The sequence below is a fragment of the Colias eurytheme genome, chromosome 30 (assembly GCF_061535395.1).
Source record: "Colias eurytheme isolate Ceu_HAF_F1 chromosome 30, ilColEury1 Martin Lab GWU primary, whole genome shotgun sequence".
In the NCBI taxonomy this organism is placed as follows: Eukaryota; Metazoa; Arthropoda; class Insecta; order Lepidoptera; family Pieridae; genus Colias; species Colias eurytheme.
The window spans coordinates 18232-42339 of record NC_143009.1 but is presented as its reverse complement, the minus strand read 5'-3'; the positions used below and the strand labels follow the sequence as shown (position 1 = coordinate 42339).

At 35.3% G+C, this 24108-nt stretch overlaps 1 protein-coding gene across 1 annotated transcript; it reads left to right on the top strand.

Moving 5' to 3' along the window:
• Positions 1 to 306: 306 nt before the first annotated feature.
• On the top strand, positions 307 to 22540 carry LOC149895627 (putative fatty acyl-CoA reductase CG5065). The gene is made up of 12 exons (XM_090118504.1): positions 307 to 463; positions 3250 to 3345; positions 7412 to 7667; positions 8585 to 8830; positions 10413 to 10565; positions 11783 to 11882; positions 13248 to 13307; positions 13533 to 13665; positions 13863 to 13970; positions 14308 to 14439; positions 14813 to 15073; positions 21124 to 22540. The coding sequence occupies exons 2-12, from the start codon at positions 3332 to 3334 to the stop codon at positions 21200 to 21202; spliced, it is 1542 nt and encodes a 513-aa protein (XP_089974630.1). The 5' UTR covers positions 307 to 463; positions 3250 to 3331; the 3' UTR covers positions 21203 to 22540.
• Positions 22541 to 24108: the final 1568 nt, after the last annotated feature.

Sequence of the window (24108 nt, the reverse complement as noted above, 5' to 3'; positions counted from 1 at the left end):
TTCTTTGGCAATCAATACCGTCTTCCGTATTGATTGCCAAAGAAGTTTCACTTCTGACACGTTTGCTCAGCACACACGATCTTTTTTTAATGCTATTCTACATACTAAATAACAAAATAATATACAAATGCATAATCTTATAGCTAAATCTTTAGCCCAAAGTCCTTTTTCAGAGAATCTTGTAGATTATACAGGCACAGGGCACTATCTCTAAAAAACATCCATTACAACTCATAATTTCCATTACAAAAACACACAGTTTTTCTCAGCGCATCCGCTCACAACATCCGCCCGTGTGTTTCCACATTATTACAGAAGCAATTACGTGATCAGCGTGCGTTAGTGAAAGCTGTGTGTCGGCGCGCGCCGAACGCCTCGCTGCAAAATGGTTTCATTGTATTTTTGAATTTTAATAATTTTCTAAACGTCGCGTGTGCGCTTGATTCGTTTCCCAGTATTTTCTGTAAGTATTGTATATGTGTGTAATTTTACGTGTAAAATTAATTTAAGTTGGTGTAGTTAAATGTGATTTTTTTAATTACAATAAAATAATGGATTATTTTTGATAAAAATTAGGTCACGTAAAATTGGTTTAAAAGTGTTAAATTGATAGTTAGGAAAATGAAATCTAAAAATCATATAAAATTACGCATCATCAGTTATTATAACTTATTTACAGTAGTTTTACCAATACATAAGATCTACAGTTTATTGTAAAACTAAATAAAAATAATCATGTAAAATTACATATTTTGTCTTAAACCTATTAAGCTGTGAAATAATATTGAAATGATGAGACAGAACTCATATTCTAACTTTTGATATGAAGATCCGTAACAAAAGTGATAATAACTTATATTCAGGAGCCCATGGATTCATATTCTAACTGTATGTAATGTCAATAAAGTATTAAAATCCATTTATTTCTCTTGCAAACATCAAACGTTACAAAATTTTATGTTAAAAATTATTTTATACTTAGAAGGCTTCGTTATCAATCGGCTAAAGTAAATACCTATATTTGTAAACATTTCAAGGATAACTTATAAGGTTTCAGAAAAAGCTTCCCGTTATACGTTGTAATAACGCAGAAACTTAGATCTTACTTAATGATCTAAGCGTAGAAGCATCACAATTAATGTTTTAATATATAAAAACTAAAATAATAAACAAGCTTTGCCACTCGGAAACAAGCTTTTCGGTGGTAAATTATTCTTGAAGTAGGTACCTAGGTTTAGTAATTATTAGTTACGAACATTTTAAAATTCAAGAATTCAATTTTTTTTTCGTATAAAATTGAATATACAATATGTAACTTTTAGTGTAACTTTTTAGAAGCTTTTACTGGGGAATTAATTTTCAAAATCGAATCAAAGTCCCAGAACGTGTCCTACGACAATAACTCACGCACTAACAAAACATTTTTTAATGAGCTTTTCCTATCAATTTTATTATTTGAAGTGTTGGATAGGTAACATAATAATATTAGATGCTGTTTGCATCAACTAATTTTACACAAATTAACCAGTTTTCCCCGGTTTTCTCCCATTATTACAAATTACATGTACCTACATAACTGGAAATAGCTAATCTTCAAACTATATGTGTATCTGTGTCAGAAACAGCTCGCTTATGGCAGGATATAGTTATATTATATACAAACAAACACTTTCATGATCTCTCGTCAGGATTCATAAATTACATTGTTATGTAAAATTTCCATTAAAATGGAAAAATAACGATTATAAATTTATAAAGAATAAAAAAAAATACTTAGCGAAAGGATGCGGGTTCGAGTCCCGCCTCGTGATCGATTTTTTCTCTTCTCTTCTTAATCTTAATACTATTATAAAGGCGAAAGTTTGTATGGATGTATGGATGTTTGTTACTCTTTCACGTAAAAACTACTGAACCGATTACAATGAAATTAAGCACACATATAGAGGGTACCTTGGATTAACACATAGGATAGGTTTTATCCCGGAAATCCCACCGGAACGGGAACTATGCGGGTTTTCCTTTGAAAATGCGGGCGAAGCCCGGGCGGAAATCTAGTTCTTTATAAATTAATATTTATAAAGCATTTGAATGCCATAAAAATAAATATATCAAATTCAAAATAACGATTGTGTAGAAAACTTCTATTGCTCTACATATTCTAATTGGAATTCTTGCACTTACTTCATTTTGTTATCAACAATTTCCAATTACTGACGAAATTTATCAAAGGTTAAAGGATTCTATTATAATTTATATAAATAATTAAAGCATTATTAATAATTTAGGTATTTAGACTTGCTTTAAACAACGGTCATAATTTTCAACTACAATGTACAACATTGAATACGGAACACACGTTAGGTACAAGTTTTTTTATTGTTTACTAGCGGTCCGCCCCGGCTTCGCCCGTGGTACATATGAAAAATAGATGTTGGCCGATTCTCAGACTTACCCGATATACACAGAAAATTTCATGAGAATCGGTCCACCCGTTTCGGAGGAGTATGCAGACTAACATTGTGACACGAGAATTTTATATATAAGAAGATTACGTTTATCCTATTCCTAAAGTACTAGTATTATTAATGGTATAGTATTATATTATGTGGTAGAGATTACTTAAAATATAGAAACGTAAACAAGATCTAGATTTATCTATTTTGAAATTCCTAGGAGCGTTGAAAGCTCGTTGAAGGCATGACTGTTTATTTACAAGTGATTTTTACGCATGGATCTGTGTGCTTATTATATAGGTATACGTGATGCCGTGACCAAGATAAAAAGAGATTCATTTTTATTTATAGAGATTTAAAATGTGTACCTATGTGGTTGCAAATACATGATCAAAATTAATATACAAATACTAGCAAACCCTATATTATGCAAAGGTTAGCTTAAAGTTAAAGCTCTCTCAATCAATAACTGCATCTCTTACTATACGAATAGAGTGAATTATTTTTTTAAACTTTTAGACACAATAATATGTTGTTTTGGTATTACAAATTATTATACTATGCGATTCAACAGAGAATAGGATCGATGTAAGTAGTAACAATAAATCTGTATTTATGAAAGTCAGTTGTTACTTAGGTACTCAAAAACGGCTGAACGGATTTTAATATGGTTTGGGATAATAAAATAGGATTAGGAAGGGTAGAGTAAAAAAGAAAGGCGATATATCAGTTAAGAACAATTATATTAGAATAAAGAATGAGCAAAAACAGACATTACAATATGTTCGTTTTGCAGATTATAATATTGTGGAAGCAGTCTCGCACCGACCGATTACAATAAAACAACCACCTGTCACATAAACAACAACAACAACAACATGGATCTCTTAGAGTAAGTATTTCATTAAAATAATAATTAATTAATTAATTATTATTATTAACGATCTATACCTAACTACGTCATATCATTGATATTGAGTTCTTAAATCTTAGGAAATATAGAACCATAGAGCAACGTTTTACTGTGGAGACTCCATTATGAATAGGTACGCCTTACAGCTAGTTATAATATTTACTATAGGTATCATGTAAGATTATTACAATACTTCAAGAATTTCCAAATAAATAATAGTAGAATGAATTTTTGAAGAATTTGTAAGGACTAAAAAGACTCCTGTAAAACTAGTCTCTACTGTGCTTCTTTTTCTTGTATTTTTAAAGCTTTAAAATAAATTAGGCGATATAAATAAATAAAATGATGAGTAGGGAATAGGGATAAGTTTATATTTATATGCATTTCCGTTTAGTTAAATGTAAACTTATAGTAGAGTAGCATCATGTAGTTTTACCTAGAAAGTTTTCCGGTGAAAATGGGTGATGTTACAGTTTGTGGTGTTGCATGGAACTCCTTTTCTACAATATTTTCAATATGGCGGCGCGAGCGGAAGAGATAAGTGATGGCACAGTGAAATTCAGAAAGCTTTTTAGCATTCAAAATCTTTAAAGTCACGAGTTTTCTCCATTTTCACAATTCACAATTATCTTCCAGAAAACTGTCGACGTATTTTTTTAACTAAGTGAATGTACCTACTGCTGACAAGAGCCTAACGGTGAATTATACAAGCACATATTGCATTATAGTTGATACTTGCGGCCTATTTTTATAGGCAACCCTTCGCTTATCAATAACTATAGCTTTCCGCCCGCGGCTTCGCCCGCTCAGTCAAAAGAAAAACCCGCAAAGTTCCCATTCCCGTGGGATTTCCGGGACTGCGTCATTTTCCCGGGATAAAAAGTAGCCTATGTCCTTTCTCGGGTATCAAAATATCTCCATACCAAATTTCATGAAAATTGGTCCAGTAGTTTTATAGGCGTGATTAAGTAACAGACAGACAGACCTCCTCGATTTTTCTAGAGCCTTTGACTGCATCGATATTTCGCTTCTTCTCTCGAAGCTCCATTTCTACGGGTTTCAAAAAGATTCAATAAAAATTTTCAGAAGTTACTTAATGGATAGATATCAAATGGTTCGTGTAAATGCTGCTCACGGTTATATTTTTTCTTCATTGAAACCTGTGGAAAGGGGCGTGCCACAAGGCTCTATATTGGGTCCGATTTTATTCATCATTTATTGTACCGACATTACCGCCGCTATTAAATATTGTTCGTATCACATATACGCAGATGACTTACAATTATATGTAAGCTTTCCACCATCTTCCTCTTTATCTGTTGTAGACAAATTAAACAACGATCTTATTAATATAAGCGATTGGTCGAAAAGAAATAAACTTGTTCTCAATCCATCTAAATCTAAATTCTTAGTTCTTGGTTCTCCAAAGCAGGTAGATAGGATAAATGAAATGAGTCTTAAGGTTGAAGTTAATGGTGAACAATTAGAGCAAGTTCAGATAGCAAGAAACCTCGGCTTACTAATGGACTCGTCACTAAACTTTGAAGACCACATAGCTGAAGTAGCACGTAACTGTTTCTACCGTCTAAAAATTATATATAAGATCAGAAATTACATAAACGAGCCGTTGCGTATTCAGCTTTGTAACTCACTCGTGCTATCAAAGCTTAATTACTGCGATGTTGTTTATGATGGCTGTTGTCTGGCAAGAAGTAAGCGTCTCATTCAAAGGATTCAGAATGCCTGTGCGCGCTACTGTTTCCAGATCCCACCTCGCACGCATGTTACGCCTTTCTTAAATAAAGCAGGAATACTAAAGATGTCAGCATGTAGGCAGCTCCATCTTTGTAGTCTTTTGCATGGTGTTGTCAATAACCATTCACCGCCTTACCTCTATGAGAAATTAACTTGGTCACGAAGCCAAAAGCTCTGCAAATCAAGGCCTTTCTCTTGTGTTTTTCGAATACCTAAGTATAAAACAGCTGCATTTAGAGGTAGTTTTAAATATCGGGCTAGTAAATGCTGGAACGACCTGCCTCCTCCTATACGCGAATCAAGGTGTCTTGGTACATTCAAAGCTAAACTAAAAAGCTATTTATTAATAAAACAAAAAGAGCAGTGCCCAGTGAATTAGTTGATGAATGGGTAATTTTTATAATATATATATATTTTTTTTTTATACTGTGTTTTTACATATTTAAATATGTATCATACCCGGGTGAAATAATTACTATTGAAGAATAGTAATTATTTCACCCGGGTATGAATGAACTGGCTATTAGATATAATTGTGTAGTTGATTAATTATTATTAATATATAAGATGTATCGATGTATCCCACCGGTAGAAACGGAATAAAACATTATCCCGCATTCCTTTCATCTTCCATTTTTTTGTTGTTTATTTTTTATTGTTTTACCTGTTTTCCTAATGTATTGCATGTTTGTTTTATAAGAAATGCTGTTAGTTTGTATACTTTTATTTTAATAACAAAATTTTTGTTGTATCAACTCGTGTGACATTTGTGGCTACAACAGGCTATGGCTGAAAAACAGCGGTGAAAGCACTGGCCTTTTAGTCATTGCTTCCACCATATGCTGAGTCCATAGCCTTTTCGTAGTAAACTGTTATTTTTCTTGTGTATTTTTTTTGTTTATGTGTTTGATTTTTACTGCGAATAAATTCTTATTCTATTCTATTCTATTCTATTCTAGACAGACAGAGTTACTTTCGCATTTATAATATGTATTAGTATGGATTAGATGGCTACTTACCAAGATACATACTGTATATCAACATTCATTTTGTTACTTAAAATTTAATCAAATATTCAAATCCATACCAATACTTGTATACGTAGTATATTATTATTAGTCTGTGCCAATACCAATGCTAAACTTACATATTATGCGAAAGTTAGTATATTAATTGTTTAACTAAATTACGCCAAAATTACTGAACGGATTTTGATGAAATTAGGAATGTAGCTGTATATTATGTAAAAATGTAAAGCTAAGTAAAATAAAGGTTATTTTCAAGCACTACAATTTAGCAATAGAAATTATTTATTTAATCTCGTTAAGTACATAATTATAATATTATGCACCATTAGATGAAGAGCGCCAATAAACACTTAACATAAAATTCGATATTTCTTAACATATAGTAATAACTGAACTTATACAAACTTCGTAATCGCCAAGTTGAAGTTGCGCAAATTGCTTTTACTTGTTATTTATAACGGAACGTCGCGGATTTACCAATAAATTACAAATAATTATTCAAGTGAAAACTCATTGAATCGAATACCTAGTTTCCTATCATCTATCACCTAGGTCCTAGATAACGACAGGAATATTATTCATGTAACAATAACTAGATGTGCCCCACGGTTTCACTTGTGAACAAAATTTAGCCCTTGATTTTAGTAAAATAGAGCATTTCTTGACATGCTTTTCCTTATTTACATTCAAAATGTTATGATAATCGGGCAATGATTTAGCACTGAGAGACTTTTAAATTATTATACACATACAAAGACTTCCGCATTTCAAATTTCTCTATGAATTACACTAAACTTAGGTAGTTTTATGATATAGGTATGTAAGTAACTAGTAACTATCTAGTTACTTCTACTAAACAAATACATAGGTACCTACAAAAATATAAATACTACAATTATGTTAAGTTCACATATCAATTAAAACCTTATGTAATTAATTGTCCGACATACAAGTTAGGTAGGTACATTATACATATTCACCAAAAACTTTAATTCTACTTCTACCTGTACAATTGACATAAAATAAACAATAAGACGCACAATCAAGCTCAAAAATTGTCCGGAGCAAAAGTCTGTCTACGTGTATATTAGGCAGAGTTTTCCAATGAGCATTAATTTGAACATTACAACTACGAAATAAGGTGTGAATTTAAATGTTGGATAAAATGTTTCAATTCACCTTCGCACATTTTTTGACGACAGGGGATTTTGAGTCTAATTGTTTATACTATATCAATACTTCTAACAACCAAATTCCCGTAGCAAAACTATCGAAATGGACAACGGCAACGACCCAAGCATACCGGATCTCAACCAGGAAGTGGTGGAAGCGGAGGGCATAGCGGACTTCTTCGCCAACAGCGTGGTGTTCGTGACCGGCGGCACGGGCTTCGTGGGCAAGGCGCTGCTGGAGAAGCTGCTGAGGAGCTGCCCCGGGATCGACACCGTCTACGTGCTCATGCGGCCCAAGCGGGGGCTCTCCGTCGAGCAGAGATATAAGGAGCTGCTCAAGAATCAGGTAATGGTTGATTTCATGTGCCGAATGCGTAGGAAATTGTACTTGCGAATAACAAGAAAATAAGAGAAGTAGTTTGAGTTAATGGAGTACTGTTCTCATCTCTGGGCCGGAGCCCCACAGTATCAACTCCTTCCTCTTGACCGCATCCAACGTCGAGCAGCTCGAATTGTCGATGACCGTAGGCTTTCCGATAGGCTCGATCCTCTGTCAGTGCGAAGAGACGTTGCGTCTCTCTGTATACTGTACAGAATCTACTATGGGGAGTGCTCTGAGGAATTGTTCCACCTACTACCAGCCGCACAGTTCCACCACCGGACCACACGCCGTAAAAACCAGTTCCATCCGCACCATCTGGATGGTTGGCGCTCCACCACTGTCCGCTTCACCCGCAACTTCCTTCCGCGTACGGTGAAACTGTGGAACGATTTGCCATCTGCGGTGTTCCCGAACAACTACGACATTGGGGCCTTCAAGAAAAGAGCTTATTTGTCTATAAAAGGCCGGCAAAGCACCTGTAACACTCCTAGTGTTACAAGTGTTTATGGGCGGTGGTGACCACTTAACATCAGGTGGCCCATCTGCTCCTTTGCTTGCTCTGACATAAAAAAAAAAAAGTTCATAGTTAGAAAATAGAAATATAGCATTTTTATATGCATAAAGTATTTTTTTATTTTATTTACAGTATTCAAATACTACCTGTGTAGTATTTGAATACTTTCTGCATATAATATCCCCATTGAGATACTATTACTACGTATGGAGACGACACCGCCTACATCACTTATGTTCCGCTCAACATAGGTCATATGGCCTAACTGCACTCAGTCGCTTTAGCGTATTTATATGGTAGAGCTTCGTTAAACCGACTCTAAGCGCTCAAATAATTCGTTCTTCTAGAATGTTCTGTGTGCATGCAGGTGTTCGACCGCATCCGCGCGCGCTGGCCCGAGCGGCTGGCCAAGCTGCAGCCGATCGCGGGCGACGTTGCCGCGCCGGGGCTGGGCGTGGCGGCCGACCAGCTGCCGCTGCTGCGCCGCGTGCACGCCGTGTTCCACTCCGCCGCCACCGTGCGCTTCACGGAGTCGCTGCCCGTGGCCACCGCGCTCAACGTGCAGGGCACCGCCACCCTGCTGGAGCTGGCCAGGGACATGCCCCTGCTCAAGGTCAGATATACGCCCCTACTCACAATCACAGGAATGGTCTAACACTAGGTACAGTCTCTCTATTATGCAGTTATGACCTTTTTGAATGTGACTATTACGCTCTACTTGCATTGTTTATTCAACTGACAACAGCTTTGCTAAGCTTCTAACGATAAAACTGTTCTAACTCTTGATATTCTCGTAACGTACAGAATGATTTGTTTTACATGCACTCAAATGAACTATACCTCGAAATTACTGCAATTAAAAATCTTGGGTTAACATTGAGTATTTGACAAATTGACAATAGGTGTGAATTTCAGAGTTATTACAGTTACTTCCCAAACAAATAAATTATTAGTGTTCAAATTAGGCATTAGCAAAGATATAGCAACTTAACATTTGAACAATAGGATATTATTGCACAAACATTAACTTAACAATTTGTTCCGACATTAATTTATATTTATTTGTTGTCCTAAGATAATATGAGTTAATTTATTTATAAATAAATCAAACAGGACATAACTAGTTACATAAGCACTATTGAAAACAAATAAAATACATTTTATATTCCTATTAACTCAAGCACGAGATATTTTTTCGCGTGTTTGTCGTGACAAAATTCCTCAAAAAAGGCTCGACCGATTTTCATGAAATTTTTGTGTATATTCGGTAGATTTATCGCTAACCAAAAACCTGACAGAACATCGTTTGCGGGGTCCGATAGTAGGTACATGTTGTATTTTTGAATATACCTAACTTATAAACTTAAAAATATGTAATTTACTTAACTTACGATTTCGGCACGAGACCGGCCGCGGCCAAATGATTAACAAATTTATCTTAATTATGTAAGAAACGTGAAGCAATACACAATATTTGCGTGACCCGAATGCTAAATCGATTATGTGTTGAGAAAACAAATTGTACCGAGCAAAGGTGAGATCGATTAGTGCCCTAATAGCTGCAGTCTGTGCTCTGTAGTGGGTAACTAGCTTAGTGTTCGTGTGAATCTTTCAGTTATTAACAATAATTATGTATGCAACTCTCTTCAAGAGTCTGAATTTATTGCTCATGTTAATTAAGTATGGATTGTTTTAACGCGCTTACGCTTACGCTTACCGCTTCGAGTAGACCTGTGCCTCGGCAGTTGATACAAATTTTTACTGCGATAATGGATAGAAAAGAGCATTTTGGAGAGGGATTGTCGGTGATGAAAATAGCAATGCTGAATGCAAAAGAAATCTAATTGAATAGTTTATGTTTTGAATAAAAAAAATGTACGATTAAGTAATAGTACAGACAACCCAACCCCGAACACACTGTTTTCGTGATATTCGATATTTTTGAAAATTCAAAAAAATAACAACTTTTCCACTCTTTCCGGCATCCTGATCTCGATTTTCTATCGAATATCTCGAAAAAAAATTTTTTTAACACAAAATTCATTTTCTGATCCGCAACGAAATCGTCTCCAGTTACCAGATTATCCATTCATAACGTCAAAGTTTCTGGTTGAGTTAAAGCTGTATCCCTGTAGGTACTATTAACTATTCTGGTTAATGTTGTACGATGACTATGTGTTGTTGGCACTTGGCAGGCGCTGGTGCACGTGTCGACGGCGTACAGCAACGCGCCGCGCTCGCGCATCGAGGAGCGCGTGTACCCGCCGCCCTGCGAGCCCGACGCGCTGCTGCGCTGCGCCAAGCTGCTGCCCGCGCGCACCGTCGACCTCATCGCCGACTCGCTGCTCGTGAGTCCGATCTACTTCGAACAATCGCATAAGAACACACTCACAGATTCTATTTCACAACTCGTTCAAAAATACTAGAATCAGTTGATTATGTACCATGTTACCGAGCTGTATGAGCAATATCGGGAATAAAATTGCAGAAAATGTTGCACTCTTGATGACGAGGATACAAACTTAACTTATTTTTGTTTACTTCATACAGATGTTAATGAGGTACACAAAATTATATCAAATTTAAAACATGACAGTGCTCTGGGATGGGATGGTATCTCATCGAAATTTCTAAAACTAGCTGTGGCAGAACGGCTTTTATTATTTTTCATTTCGCAAACCTATGCTTTTATTAAGATGATTTTCCTAAACCACAGTGGTTTAGGAAAATCGATCGATCGATCATTACACTAATTTGACAAGAGCATCAACAAAAGATAAACCTACATACTAGTTATATAACTTGACATAGTTTCAGTTCACATGTTTACCTACTTATAAATAAACTTGAAAAGTCAGTTATTAGAATAACTTCATTAATACATATTATTAAAAGAATACTTACAAAATCACTAACGAAGAATTAAAATTGGACAATACTACAGTAATGACACTGATATTATTGCTGGGGTTCCTCAGGGGAGTGTTTTGGGCCCTACTCTGTTATTGGTTTACATAAGCATCAAGCAGCCTCTGTAAACTAAAATTACATGATGCAAAAATTTACTCATACGCTGATGACACAACAGCAGTATTTTCTGACAAATCATGACATGTCGTTCGACAAAAAGCGGAAGAAGGTTTGTCAAAAATTATAATGTGGTTACAATTAATTTAATTACTTTAAACGCAACCAAATCAAACTAAATTTACTTTTCAATAACCAATAAAACTCAAGCGTCTAATAATAAAATCCTCAATTTAGCAATCAAATCCAAATACATGCAGTAAACATAATCTATGTCATAGTCCTTACATAAGTAAAGTCATCTTAACGAAATATATTTTATATTTTTCTACCTTTTTTCGAAACTTTTTATGTTAACATTACTTTACTTTAAAAAGCTTCTCATTTAAAGTCATTACTCAGTAAGTGTTATGTAAGAGAAGCATCTAACACAAGTGAATCTGATCACTTAAATGACGGCACCTACCTGGAGACAAGCTGAAAACTTTTTAATGATAAATAAACCATTTTTTATTATATTTTTAATTTATATTTGCAGGGTGAGCACCCGAACCCCTACACGCTGACCAAGGCGCTGGCGGAGACCATCGTGTACAGCCACACAGACTTGCCCGTCTGCATCGTGCGACCCTCCATTGGTAACTACTACTAGCTGTTACAGCATTATTATATTGGTTTCAGAATACCTGTGCCAGGCAAAAACCGCAGCAAGATCTTCCACTGGCAAAAAGAACAAAACAAACAAAAATTACTCGCATTTTTCAATATTCTATCTGTTACCCACATCATATCCACGTCGGTGTGATCAAAAGAAATTCCTATGCTTGGAAAATATATGATTCATTGCGTAAAAAAGTAACCTGTTAATAACCTAACCTTCTTTAACCTAAGCTTCAGAAACAAAAATTATGTCGTTATTTAAATATTGTTCCACTGCGACATGAAAGAAAAACAATTAAATATCCACACTTTCGCATTTATAAGTAAAGAAACTATAAGGATGGATATTAATTAATCCTACTATGTAGTAGGTTCAAATTATTGTTTGTAACTTTCAAAATATATTTGATGATAATGGACAAACCAATGCCACTATTATTAGCAATTTAAAATTCACTTTCAAAGGGGGAACCTTTGAATACTTACGAGACAAAATACCACAGACCTACAATTTGCGCCATCATTAAAAAACTTTGTGAAACAACACGTGTTCCACGACGCCAGCGGCCAGTGTCATTTAGACAAACGTCCTTTAATATTTAAATAGACTATAATTACATTCGGATTGGTCTGTGAGCCGCCAGGTGGTCAGGAGGGGTCAGGCGGGGCCAGGGGTGTTGGCGATCGATATTGTATGATTATTTTATGCAATCGATTTGTCTCGTCTAGCTTGAGACGACTACGAATGGTCGATATTTCCATGACGTCATAACTCAAAACAATACCGATGGATTCAGATATAACTTTTGGTATTTGGACTTCCCTTTAAAGATAAGTAAAGACTTCAAAATTTAAAACACTAACAACTTTTTATTCAACGGGAATTATTTTAGAAGACTGTTTCTAATTCGAGAACCTAAAGAGAAAACATTAACCACTGACTCATATAAATAAATTTCCACAGAGAAGAGCAAGAAATCCTACAATTTACATTAAACCCAAATAAATCCATACTAATATTATAAATGCGAAAGTAACTTTGTCTGTCTGTCTGTTACTCAATCACGCCTGAACTACTGAAACAATTTGCATGAAATTTGGTATAGATATATTTTGATACCCGAGAAAGGACATAGGATAGGTTTTATCCCGGAAATCCTACGGGAACGGGTTTTTCTCTGAAAACGCGGGCGAAGCCGCGGGCGGAAAGCTAGTATTTAATAAACATGTCAAATAATCCTGCTCTACAATAATGACCAATTTTCTCGTTTCTTTGTAAGTATATTAATTTGAATCAATAGTGTGACATATAATTGTGAGCTGTTTATGTTTTATATTTCCAGTGACCGCTGCGGTCCAGGAGCCCTACCCCGGCTGGATCGACAACATTTATGGAGTTACTGGTAATTGCTATTATTTTAACATTGTTCTATCTCTTATATCACAATAAACAACTAGACTGGGTAGTGAAACTTTTTAATGAATGCACCTATCTTATCAATAGATTTTGAACATTACTGCAACGACATAAGGTGTAAATTTCAATGAATATTTTATTAACAACGCCGCTCGGACATCTTTGTCGACCTTTACGAGTTTAGTTGTTTCCACAATCACAATGAACGCAGGTATAATAATGGAGATCTCCCGCGGCACGTACCGCTCGGGCTACTGCCGCGAGCGCTGCGTGGTGGACCTCGTGCCCGTCGACACGCTCGTCAACAGCTGCATCCTCGCCGCCTGGCGGCAGGGCTCCAAGAAGTAAGCTTATATATATACCATACTTATACGTATGGCACTCATGTATCTTAGCTTCAGTATAAGCATTAGCTTTTGTCAGATTTTTTTTAATTGAATATGATTAGATGGTATGAAGAATGAAAAAAGGCAGATAAACATGCTCACTACCCAACGAATTAATCACGTTAAATATTGATTTAAAGTTTCCGCTGTCGCAGGCCGGGCCACTGCCCCGTGTACCACGTGACGTCGGGCCCCATCGACCCGCTGCAGTGGGGACACTTCACGCGCCTCTGCGTAAAGTGGGCCCGCGAGAACCCCACCAAGTGAGTGAATAGTGACAAGTGCCCACACAATTGAATGGCAGGAAACATACAAATGAATAGAACAGAATGGACTAGAATAGACTTAAAATGGAGTAGATTAATTTTATAACAGCATAGGTTTATTTGCTACAAACTACGTTTTTCTAATAAATTTCATAATCATCTCTAATTATGTTGTTGCTATGATTTTTTTTATATAAACCTTTCGCCAAGTTAATTAAATTCTCTATTTTTTGTATCGTATGATTTAGCATACAATTGAAATTTCGTTCGCCTGTGGAGAATGGAGATATGTATAATATAATTATTAGTAACAACAAATTGTTGCGCGTTGCAGATACGTGATGTGGTACCCGAACTTCTCGTTCACGGAGTCGCGCGCGCTGAACACGTTCTGGGAGCTCACGTGCCACTTCCTGCCCGCCTTCCTCTACGACCTGCTGCTGCGCGCGCAGGGACGCAAGCCTATGTCAGTACCGCTATACTTCATCGAAACATTCTTTTTATGAGATTTTTATTATATTTATCACTTACCATCATCAACAGACGAGATGTTTACATTTTTTAAATGTAAACAATCAGACTGGTACTAAATTTCACTACATGATAGTGAGTATTTTTCGAATGCAATGTTTCTCAACTTGACGTTGTGTCAACAACTGCTGCAGAACTGCTGAAATTATTTCATGGTATACCGTACAGGTACAGAAACTTACGAAAGAAGGAAACATTACGTTTTGACATTAGATTGTTTAAATGTTTAGATTAAAAAAAAAGATATTTGGCAAATTTCTTACATCTCCAACCGTCTTTCATAAATCATTGTTCAATCCGTATCGCAGCATGATGTCGATCGCGCGGCGCTTCAAGATGGCGGCGGCGACGGGCGAGTACTTCGCGAACCGCGAGTGGGAGTTCGGCGCGAGCGAGGTTGCCGCGCTGCGCAGCGCCGGGCGCGCGGCGCGGGACGGCAACGCCTTCCCCGCCTGGCCGGCCGCCTTCAGCTGGGACGCGTACATCGCCGCCTACATGCTCGGCATCCGCCGCTACGTGCTGCGCGACTCGCTCGACTCGCTGCCCGCCGCCCGCACCAAGCTCAGACGGTCGGTTACTGTGTTTTAGTTTCATATTTTACAGGTTCACACTCCCTACTACTAATAAACTAACCACTACTAATTCGAACGACAATACCAAGTCGTGTTATATTATTTTATAGTGTTATACATATTTTTTCTCTTCTTCGGGTAGGAGATTTAATTGATTTCTTACATGATTGAATATTTCAATGTATTTTACCGTATTCAGGTGTCCTTCAAAAATATGCAAAAAAACAACTTTATTCTTTCTGATTCCACACCAAACATTAAAGGAAAATCTGACTTGATTGTGTTTTTCCCGTACACGGAATGGATTTTGGCGAGACCAATAATGATTGTTATGCCTGTTGTACAATCCGTACTGAAAATTGAAATTTGCTTCATCAGACCATGACCAAGAAATGTTGGTCGCGGGCTATTTCTGTTTGTATATTGCGACAAAATTCTAATCTTCTTTGCTGATCTGATTGTTATTTAAAAAGTAACCTTCTAATAAATCTAATTGCTCTTGATATGCTATTATTAGGTACTGTATATATTTAGAAGTAATGCAAGCAGAAGCACAGAATAATAACTATACTCGGCTCGGCGAATGATGATTCCTATGATACTGAAAGAACAGTTATTCTCAAGGGACAAACTATTAATGGCGTCACCATTAAATTAGATATGAATTGAAGGCGTCTAAAATGGCATTTATTAATTTTTACGTAGCTTTATGCCATTACAATGATGATCCGTTGGAATTACATATAACAATTCTTAACATAAATTATTTCAATATGACTTTACGTTTACGTCCTGCAAAACTTACATCGTTGGCATTTATCGACTAATGCGGAAAGTATCGATAAACAAATGTCGATAATGGAAATGAGTAAATATTTTTAAAACCGAAAAATCAAACCAAATAGTGAGACTATACCTGAAATATATCCATTTAGTATTTACCTATTAACAAAATTTTTTCAGACAAATTAAATGGGGACTACTACCTAAGGATTGTTTTAATTTTCCAATGTTTTGTTAGTTCGATTCCCGGGTAAGGGAAACGAATTTGCAAAAATCTTTAAATGCAGTTATATTCACTTTAAAAAATAAAGGAATGTTTACTTTCAGAAAATTTTGATATCTCCAGTTTTTCAAGTACTTTCCCTCCAGGGCCCATCGAAAATTTCCACACTGTATATTCTTATACAGGTTAATGTTGCAGACATGTTGCAGAAAAATGTTTATAACAATTTTAACGTTCAATCTAATCAAAACCTCAACAGCTAGTTATAAAGTGAAAAAAAAAAAATTGGTTGTCTGTAAAGTCGGTTTACTGACGATAGTTGAACGTGACAACGTCCGATTGTGCTTCTTTGTCAATCGTTCCGCGCTCTCGCTTGCACTTCAAGCCTTACATGGAACGCCTCAGAGCGAGGTAACGCCGCATGAGTCATGTTTTTTTCGTGCGTGCAGCCGGCGTTATCGAATTATAAGACGTTGTCACGTCAAAAAACATAAAATGTAATGTGTAATACTTGCGACCATTAGTCGAGTCGACATTAACGAGCAAAACAATATAATAATATTATTATGGTGTTAGCTGTTGATATTATAAGAGCTCTCTTTTGAAGTGCGTCGCTATTTGCTGAAACGATTTACCCGATTAATACCTAAACAAAATAATCTCCTATAAACAAAATAGACAATACTTCTTTGCCCAGCTACATATACCTACATGTTAGCAGCGTTGCCAACCGTACGATTTAAAAAACCGTACGTATTCATACGACTTTTTGATGTCTGGTACGATGTACGATCATGAATTAAAAATCGTACGCGAAACATACGATCTTATCAAGCAAAAGAAGTTTCAAAGCAGTATTTCAAAATTGAACGAGTCAAAAACTATTTTGAATTTTTAGGAACGAAAAGTGTCTGTCTTTCGCACTCTTTAGTAATACGCAATTTGTTGTTCTCTTTCTTTGTGTCGCCGGCAAGGTTACCCCAGCCAGCGAAATCTAACGTATTCTCGGTACCGTAGCTCGGTACCTTACCTTGCAGGTTTGTACAAGTTGTAAACAATAACAGTGTTCAGTTCAGCGTTCTTTTTTATGTTTCTTTCGGAGTTTTTATTGTAAAACATTATTTTACCTCCAGTGTTAATATTTTTAGTGGCGTGGTTGGTGTTTTTACTTCGCTTGGTTTTCGTTGCAAAATAAGGTTGGTGTCTTCATAAGTTTGTTCCAAAGAAAAATAGGGTAAGTACGTTTATTTTCATCCGTCTATTTAATATTTTCTTTTCTCTTCAGAATCATGGCGGAAACATCGAGAAATAGGCAACGCACACAAAAAAAAACTCTTCAACAAAGATATGAATTACCAAAATCGGAGCGTCCAAAACATAGGGCTCAGAAATATCGTCCCGATTGGGAAGAGTTGGACATGTTTAAGAAATGGCTTAAACCAGGCCCTGACGAATTTAAAGCCAAATGCGTTGTTTGTGACTGTATTTTAACTGCAGAGATCGGTGTCCTTAAAATTCATGCCAATTGAAAAAAACACATTGACGCAATTAAAAATAAATAAAAATAAATAATAAAAATTTGGCAGCGAAATTAAAACAAAGTAAGTTCAGTGCAATTAGTGACGAATCCACTGATATAAGTACTCAAAAGTCGTCTTGCAATGTCGTGAGATTTTATGATGAAAACGAAAAACAAATTGTCAGTAGATTTTGGGAGCTGTCGAAAATATTTGATTCATCAAATCCGGAGTTAGCGAACGAAGGAGCTACAGGCAAAAACTTATTTAATTCCCTTATAAAGTCATTCGAGAAGGAGAGTGTTCCACTGACCAACTTAATAGGATTTGCTGCTGACGGGTGCAGTGTAATGATGGGTGAAAATAATTCAGTTGCCAGTCGCCTCAAGGAATCTTGTCCTGGTATAATAATAATGAAATGTGTATGTCACCACCTGTGTGCATCGCAAGCTTGCAAAGAGCTACCTAGAAGATGCGAGGATTTATCTCGTGAAATATACGAATTTTTCAAGTCCAGTTCCAAAAGACAATGTCAATTCGCTGAATTCCAGAAATTCCTTAAATTGAAACCACATAAAATGCTTCATCCTTCCCAGACTCGTTGGCTATCACTTGTTGCAGTTATGGATAGAATTCTCGAACAGTGGGATGCATTGAAACTTTTCTTTACAAACACGTGGCTCGGTGAAAAGTCTATTTCAACAGAACTCATACATATTTATTTATTTATATGATCCATTTATCAAAATGTATTACAGTTTTCTCGAATGGATCTTGCCTAAATTCACAGAGTTCAACAAATTCTTTCAATTCGAACTTCGCTAAATTACAAGATTCGCGAAATTTACAGGGACATCCTTCTGTTTTTTAAACAGAGATTACGTTATGCGACATGAGCTTGAAGTCATAAATTTTTAAAACCAAGAAAATTGGTTAAGGAACGAGCAACTTTACTTGGGTGTTAGAGTCATGAATGACCTCAAAAATCCAGAAGTTATAAGAAACAGAGTCGAGCTAAATAGATTTTATCGTGTTTGTCTAAACTTCCTGATTACAAGCGCAAAAGAAATTAAAAAGCGTTATTGCATGAATGACCCGCTTTTATCAAAACTTCATATGATACATTCATACATGTACCACAAATGCTGCATCGGCAAAATTTCGAGAGGTTGCTCCTTCGATATTTCCATTGATCCAGTTACCGTGATCCGGAAGAAAATGTAAATTTAATTCAAAAAATCGATGATCAATGGAGAAATCTCCCATCCATATTTAATGAACTGGATTTGACTTTACCCATCGACAAATTTTGGAGTGAGTTGTACCTATGCGAAAATTATAAGGAGCTATCACAGTTTGCGTTAGATACATTATGTATCCCGCATTCTAATGCACAGTGTGAAAGAGTTTTCAGTCATGTTAACCTTATGAAAACTAAAGTTCGTAATAAACTGTCCATAGAGACAGTTAACGGGACTCTTTTGGCAGCCCAGCATGTTAAAGCAAATGGATCGTGTATTGATTTTAAGCCATCTAACGAAATGCTTTCGAAAATAAATTTAAATATGTATAAAAGAAAAAACACGCTGCTTGATGACGATAGTGACTAAAAATACTTTTATAAAATAAAAACTTAAAGGAAACTGGTTGTTTTATTGAGATTTCAATGCGTACTATTTTTTTTTTAGATATCCGCGCAAAATACGATCTTTTCTACTCTGTGGTACGATCTCCTCAAAAATAAAGTTGGCAACACTGCATGTTAGTGAACTCATAGAGATGATTGTCCAGCAGATCAAAAATAAATGTGAGTTCTTATCGCATGGAGCTGAGTTATATAGTTCCTGATACATACTTATTAGAAATAGTTCCGGCGTTTTCACCTAAAAAAACGACAATTGTCAAAAGCATCTCCGTGACCGTGTCAAAAAGTGTACCAGTTTAACTTCCATGAAGGTAAGCCTGATGATTTCACAGGAGAAATGGGAAAGCATAAAACCTCAGGAGCAATGATACGCTAAGCGCGAGTATTGGAAGATACGAGAAAGGTCGCTGAAGCTTTATGGGTGTAGCATCATTTAGACTGTGTATTCACGTTCAAAAATCACAAATATAAACCTGAGTTTAATTTCCAAATTTTTCTTAACAATAGAAGGGTACTGTCTCGAATGCCACGCAAAGATATGTTGGACATTGTTGAAAGAGCCATCGAAAGGAGACTATGTTATACTCCAATGCAGCATTGATGGCATAAGGCCCGAATCCCATTCAAGAAAGAAAAGAAGGCAATTGAAAGGACCTCGTCGAAGCTGGACGGATAAAGAAATTCTGAGGTAAAAATCCACCAATATTACCGAGCAATGATGTCGCCCGAAAGGCCAAGGAAGAGCAATTGTTGAAATCATATGGATTGAAATTCTGAAACCCTGCATTAAATTTATTGAACAGCGCTGAACACGCTAAGATGGCAGATTCTATCCAATCCGTCGAGGTGTATCGCTTCAACTTTATATATTGGCTACCTGAACAACTCCAAATATATATCTCCCGTTGCCGAAATAAATTGGGTGGTCTTTGTTGATTGCGGTAGAGAGAATATTTGGCCAATGCGCAAGCTTGGACGATTATTTGCAAAAGTGAAATTAAAAGATGCAAATGCAAACTATACGCCCTTAAAATGGAAATGAGGCACCATTGCTACCATCAACGTTCATCCGATTAATGATTATACTTATGTCATCTGTCCTCAATGATTAGGCGATGGCCCAGTTTGAAAGGAAAAGATAAATTTTTGGTAAGGCGGTTTTAAAAGCGATACGTTGAAAAAGCTTGCCAACTCTCGAATCTAGGAGAATTATCTTAATTCCTAAAATCGGTTCTCGTCGTTGCGCTCAGTAAATGCATTGGGTACCTATGGACCAGATGATTTATCTTAAATAAAAAAAAAGCTAAAATCTATAAAATATATAAAATCTATATTTAATTTATGTACAATATTATAGAATGAGAATAACAATTAAAACATTTATTAAGTTCATTATATTACAGGATATGATTAGTAATGTCAGAAATCAATAATAAACAAGAAAGCAATAGTTCCGACAGACTATAAACACCGACACGATCAGTTTCACAGACCAGACATCAGTATACTAGATAAAATTACCAAAACTGCATGAATCATCGACATCTCTACACCGAACACGAACAACCAACGAAACACCATTTCAGAAAAGCTCTGCAAATACCAACCTAATATCGAATTGCCACAGGGTATTGTTCCAACTATTCCCATCGAGCTATCAACGACTGGTGTTATTGCAAAGCAATTGCATCAGTTGTTGAAGGCATTGGACTTAGCGCCTTATCTCGAAATCGGTTAGATTTCAGATGTATTTTATGGTCAAATCAGTCAGAAACAATGCAAAATAACAGGAATTTGTTGACTTACCCAGGAACCCTTTATATTGCTTTAACGAGTGTCTGCAGAAGGCTCTTTTTCAAAATAATTTGTATTGTTTCAGATTATATTGGGTGCACCGGATATTCCAGGCTGTCACCGGTTACTACCTCTTCAGGTTCCTCGCGGGAAGATTTCGGTAGAACTAATAAATGCTGTCATTTAATTGGCCTACTGTGTTAAAAGTAGTCTGATCTTTTCCTAGTAATTTCAACGTAACTTCGATATTTTATCAATGACATTACAAAGTGGTTTATACTGGTTTTTACACACGATTTGTAATGTAGTATTGTTAGACAGAATTGATCACTTTTAAATAAAGTTAGATTTGATCTAACTATTAGTATGTTAGTTTCGTAACGTTGAAATTATATTAGAAAAACTATCGGACTTAACAGAAATAGACAACAAACAGTAACATTTGAATATTAACTATTTAAAAAAAAACCACGAATTATTACGAAAGATTTTCTCACATTATTCAATTTCTTTTATTCTTTCTTAAAGATAATTTGGTAAAAGATAGAATAAAAGAAACAGAGAATTAAGTACATCTGTACCTGTTTATAAACAGGATATTTTACTAATTTAGCCCAAAATTAATTTAAATAGATATTTGTCATCTTTTATAATTCAAATTTAGCATAAAAATGTTGACTGGCCTTAGAAACAAATATCCTGTTGTAATACATTACTGCAAGTCAATAATTTCCTACGTTTATGTGCTGTTCTATGAAAGTGCCTTAATATCCATACTAATATTATAAATACGAAAGTAACTCTGTCTGTCTGTCTGTTATTCAATCACGCCTAAACTACTGAACCAATTTGCATGAAATTTGGTATGGAGATATTTTGATACCCGAGAAAGGACATAGGCTACCTTTTATTGCGAAATATGTACCACGGGCGAAGCCGGGGCGGACCACTAGTTTGAAATAAATAAAAGCTCATTGTCTTAAAAATATTTTACGATATATTCTCAGATCTACCGAATTTACATAAGAATTGTAAAATTGAATAATGAATCTTAACACATTAGCACAATATTTGAACTGTAATTCACCTCCTGCGCCATTTCCATCTAGTCTCTAACAGGTGTCACAAAACTAAATGCATTATTTATAAAATATGTTATCATGTGAAAAATATCAATCTACCGTCCGATATTTAATAATTTTGTATTCGTATGATGCTCTGAATTAGGTAAGTAATTTTAATACCAATTATTATGGAGGTACTTAATACTAGATTTTAGTAAGTTATGAGCGATTTAAGAAAGTATACCTACATTGTTTTCTTTATAAGAGTTACTTCTATACAATAGCAATGGATTGCAAATATGCATAAGTAATAATATTAAATAGCATCATAGGAGGCTTTAGATATAAGTTTTCAATCTAATATAAGATAGGTAATAAATAAAATGTTTCAATGAATCGGAATGGATTACATCGTAGGTAATAAAATATGTTTACATAGAGAGCTTTTCTTTACTCCTCCTATTCCCGTTCCCACCAACATATCACATCAAATTCAGAGGCGGCTCGTCCTCAGGAGCGCTGGTGCAGTAAACTCCCATAAATAATTATAATAAAGTTATACCTGCTCATTATTTAAAATCTATCGTAAAAAACTCCAATACTAATATCAATAAAATAAGTACCTTTACACATTACAGATAAAATACATTACATACACTCTTGTTCATTTAATAAGTAACGCGCGAATAGAAGCTTTCGGAGCGAAATTTTCCTGGCGTATATATAATTTTTCCTGACTTATACAAATTTTCCTGACGTATTGAAATTTTCCTGGCTTATAGAAATTTTGCTGGCATATAGAAATTTTCCCGACGCATAGAAATTTTCCCGATGCATAGAAATTTTCCCGACGTATATAAATTTCCCTGATGTATAGAAATTTTCCTGGCTTATCGAAATTTTCCTGTCTTATCGAAATTTTTCTGGCTTATAGAAATTCCCGATGCATAGAAATTTTCCTGACGTATAGAAATTATCCTGGCTTATGGATTTTTTCCTAACGCATAGAAATTTTCCTGGCTTAAGTATAGAAATTTTCCTGACTATAGAAATTTTCCTGGCTCTTAAAAATTTTCCTGACTAGAATTTCCTGACTAGAAATTTTCCGATGGGAATTTTCCTGGCGTATAGAATTTTTCCTGGCTTATAGCAATTTTCCTGGCGTATAGAATTTTTCCTGGCTTATAGCAATTTTCCTGGCGTATAGAATTTTTCCTGGCTTATAGCAATTTTCCTGACTATAGAAATTTTCCTGGTGTATAGAAATTTTCCTGGCTTATAACTGACTTAAACAAATTTTCCTTATCTGTATAAATTTTCCTGACGTATATAAATTTTCGTGTCTTATAGAAATTTTCCTTCCTTATGGAAATTTTCCAACTTATAGAAATTTTCCCGACTTATGGAAATTTTCCTGACAGAAATTTTTCCTGACTTATCGTAATTTTTCTGTCAATCGAAATTTCCCTAACTATTGTTAAAATCATTTTTCTAATCTTCCTAAAATTGGAAATTTTTACAACTGATTAAAGTTAACCACCCACCTATTCCCGCCCACATCCCGTATGCTATGCTCTCTATCCACAGGCCGCGCGTGCGCAGAATGGCTCAGTATCTGCATAGCTAGCGAACGTATAAACTCGCCTGGTCACTGGGCGCTTTCACTAGGGCCCTGGAATCACGTGCCTCGCGTGATATTTCTTATAGAATTATTATTAATTTCATGAACTATAAATAATTCATGGGCATCAATAAAAAATAAATAATTGTAATTAAATAATAAGCTGATGTGATTTTAATGTTTTCAAAGTGCAATAAAATAAAGTGTTGTAATAGTTAATAACCGACTACATATTTATTTATATTAATTATACTGTATGATAACAAACAAAACAGTTTTAATGATAATTATTATATTTTTTTTAATTTGTAGAACATGAAAGTTTAAAAATGTTTAATCGATAAAAATATAATGTTAGCAGAGTTTTTTTTAAAAAATTCGTTAA

What these genes read in the sequence shown, in the direction of transcription:
- LOC149895627 (XM_090118504.1), top strand. An exon ending in AGGAGCTGCTCAAGAATCAG is followed by an intron (nt 7,668 to 8,584) that starts GTAATGGTTGAT and finishes GTGTGCATGCAG; the next exon opens with GTGTTCGACCGCATCCGCGC. An exon ending in GCGCAGGGACGCAAGCCTAT is followed by an intron (nt 14,440 to 14,812) that starts GTCAGTACCGCT and finishes TCCGTATCGCAG; the next exon opens with CATGATGTCGATCGCGCGGC.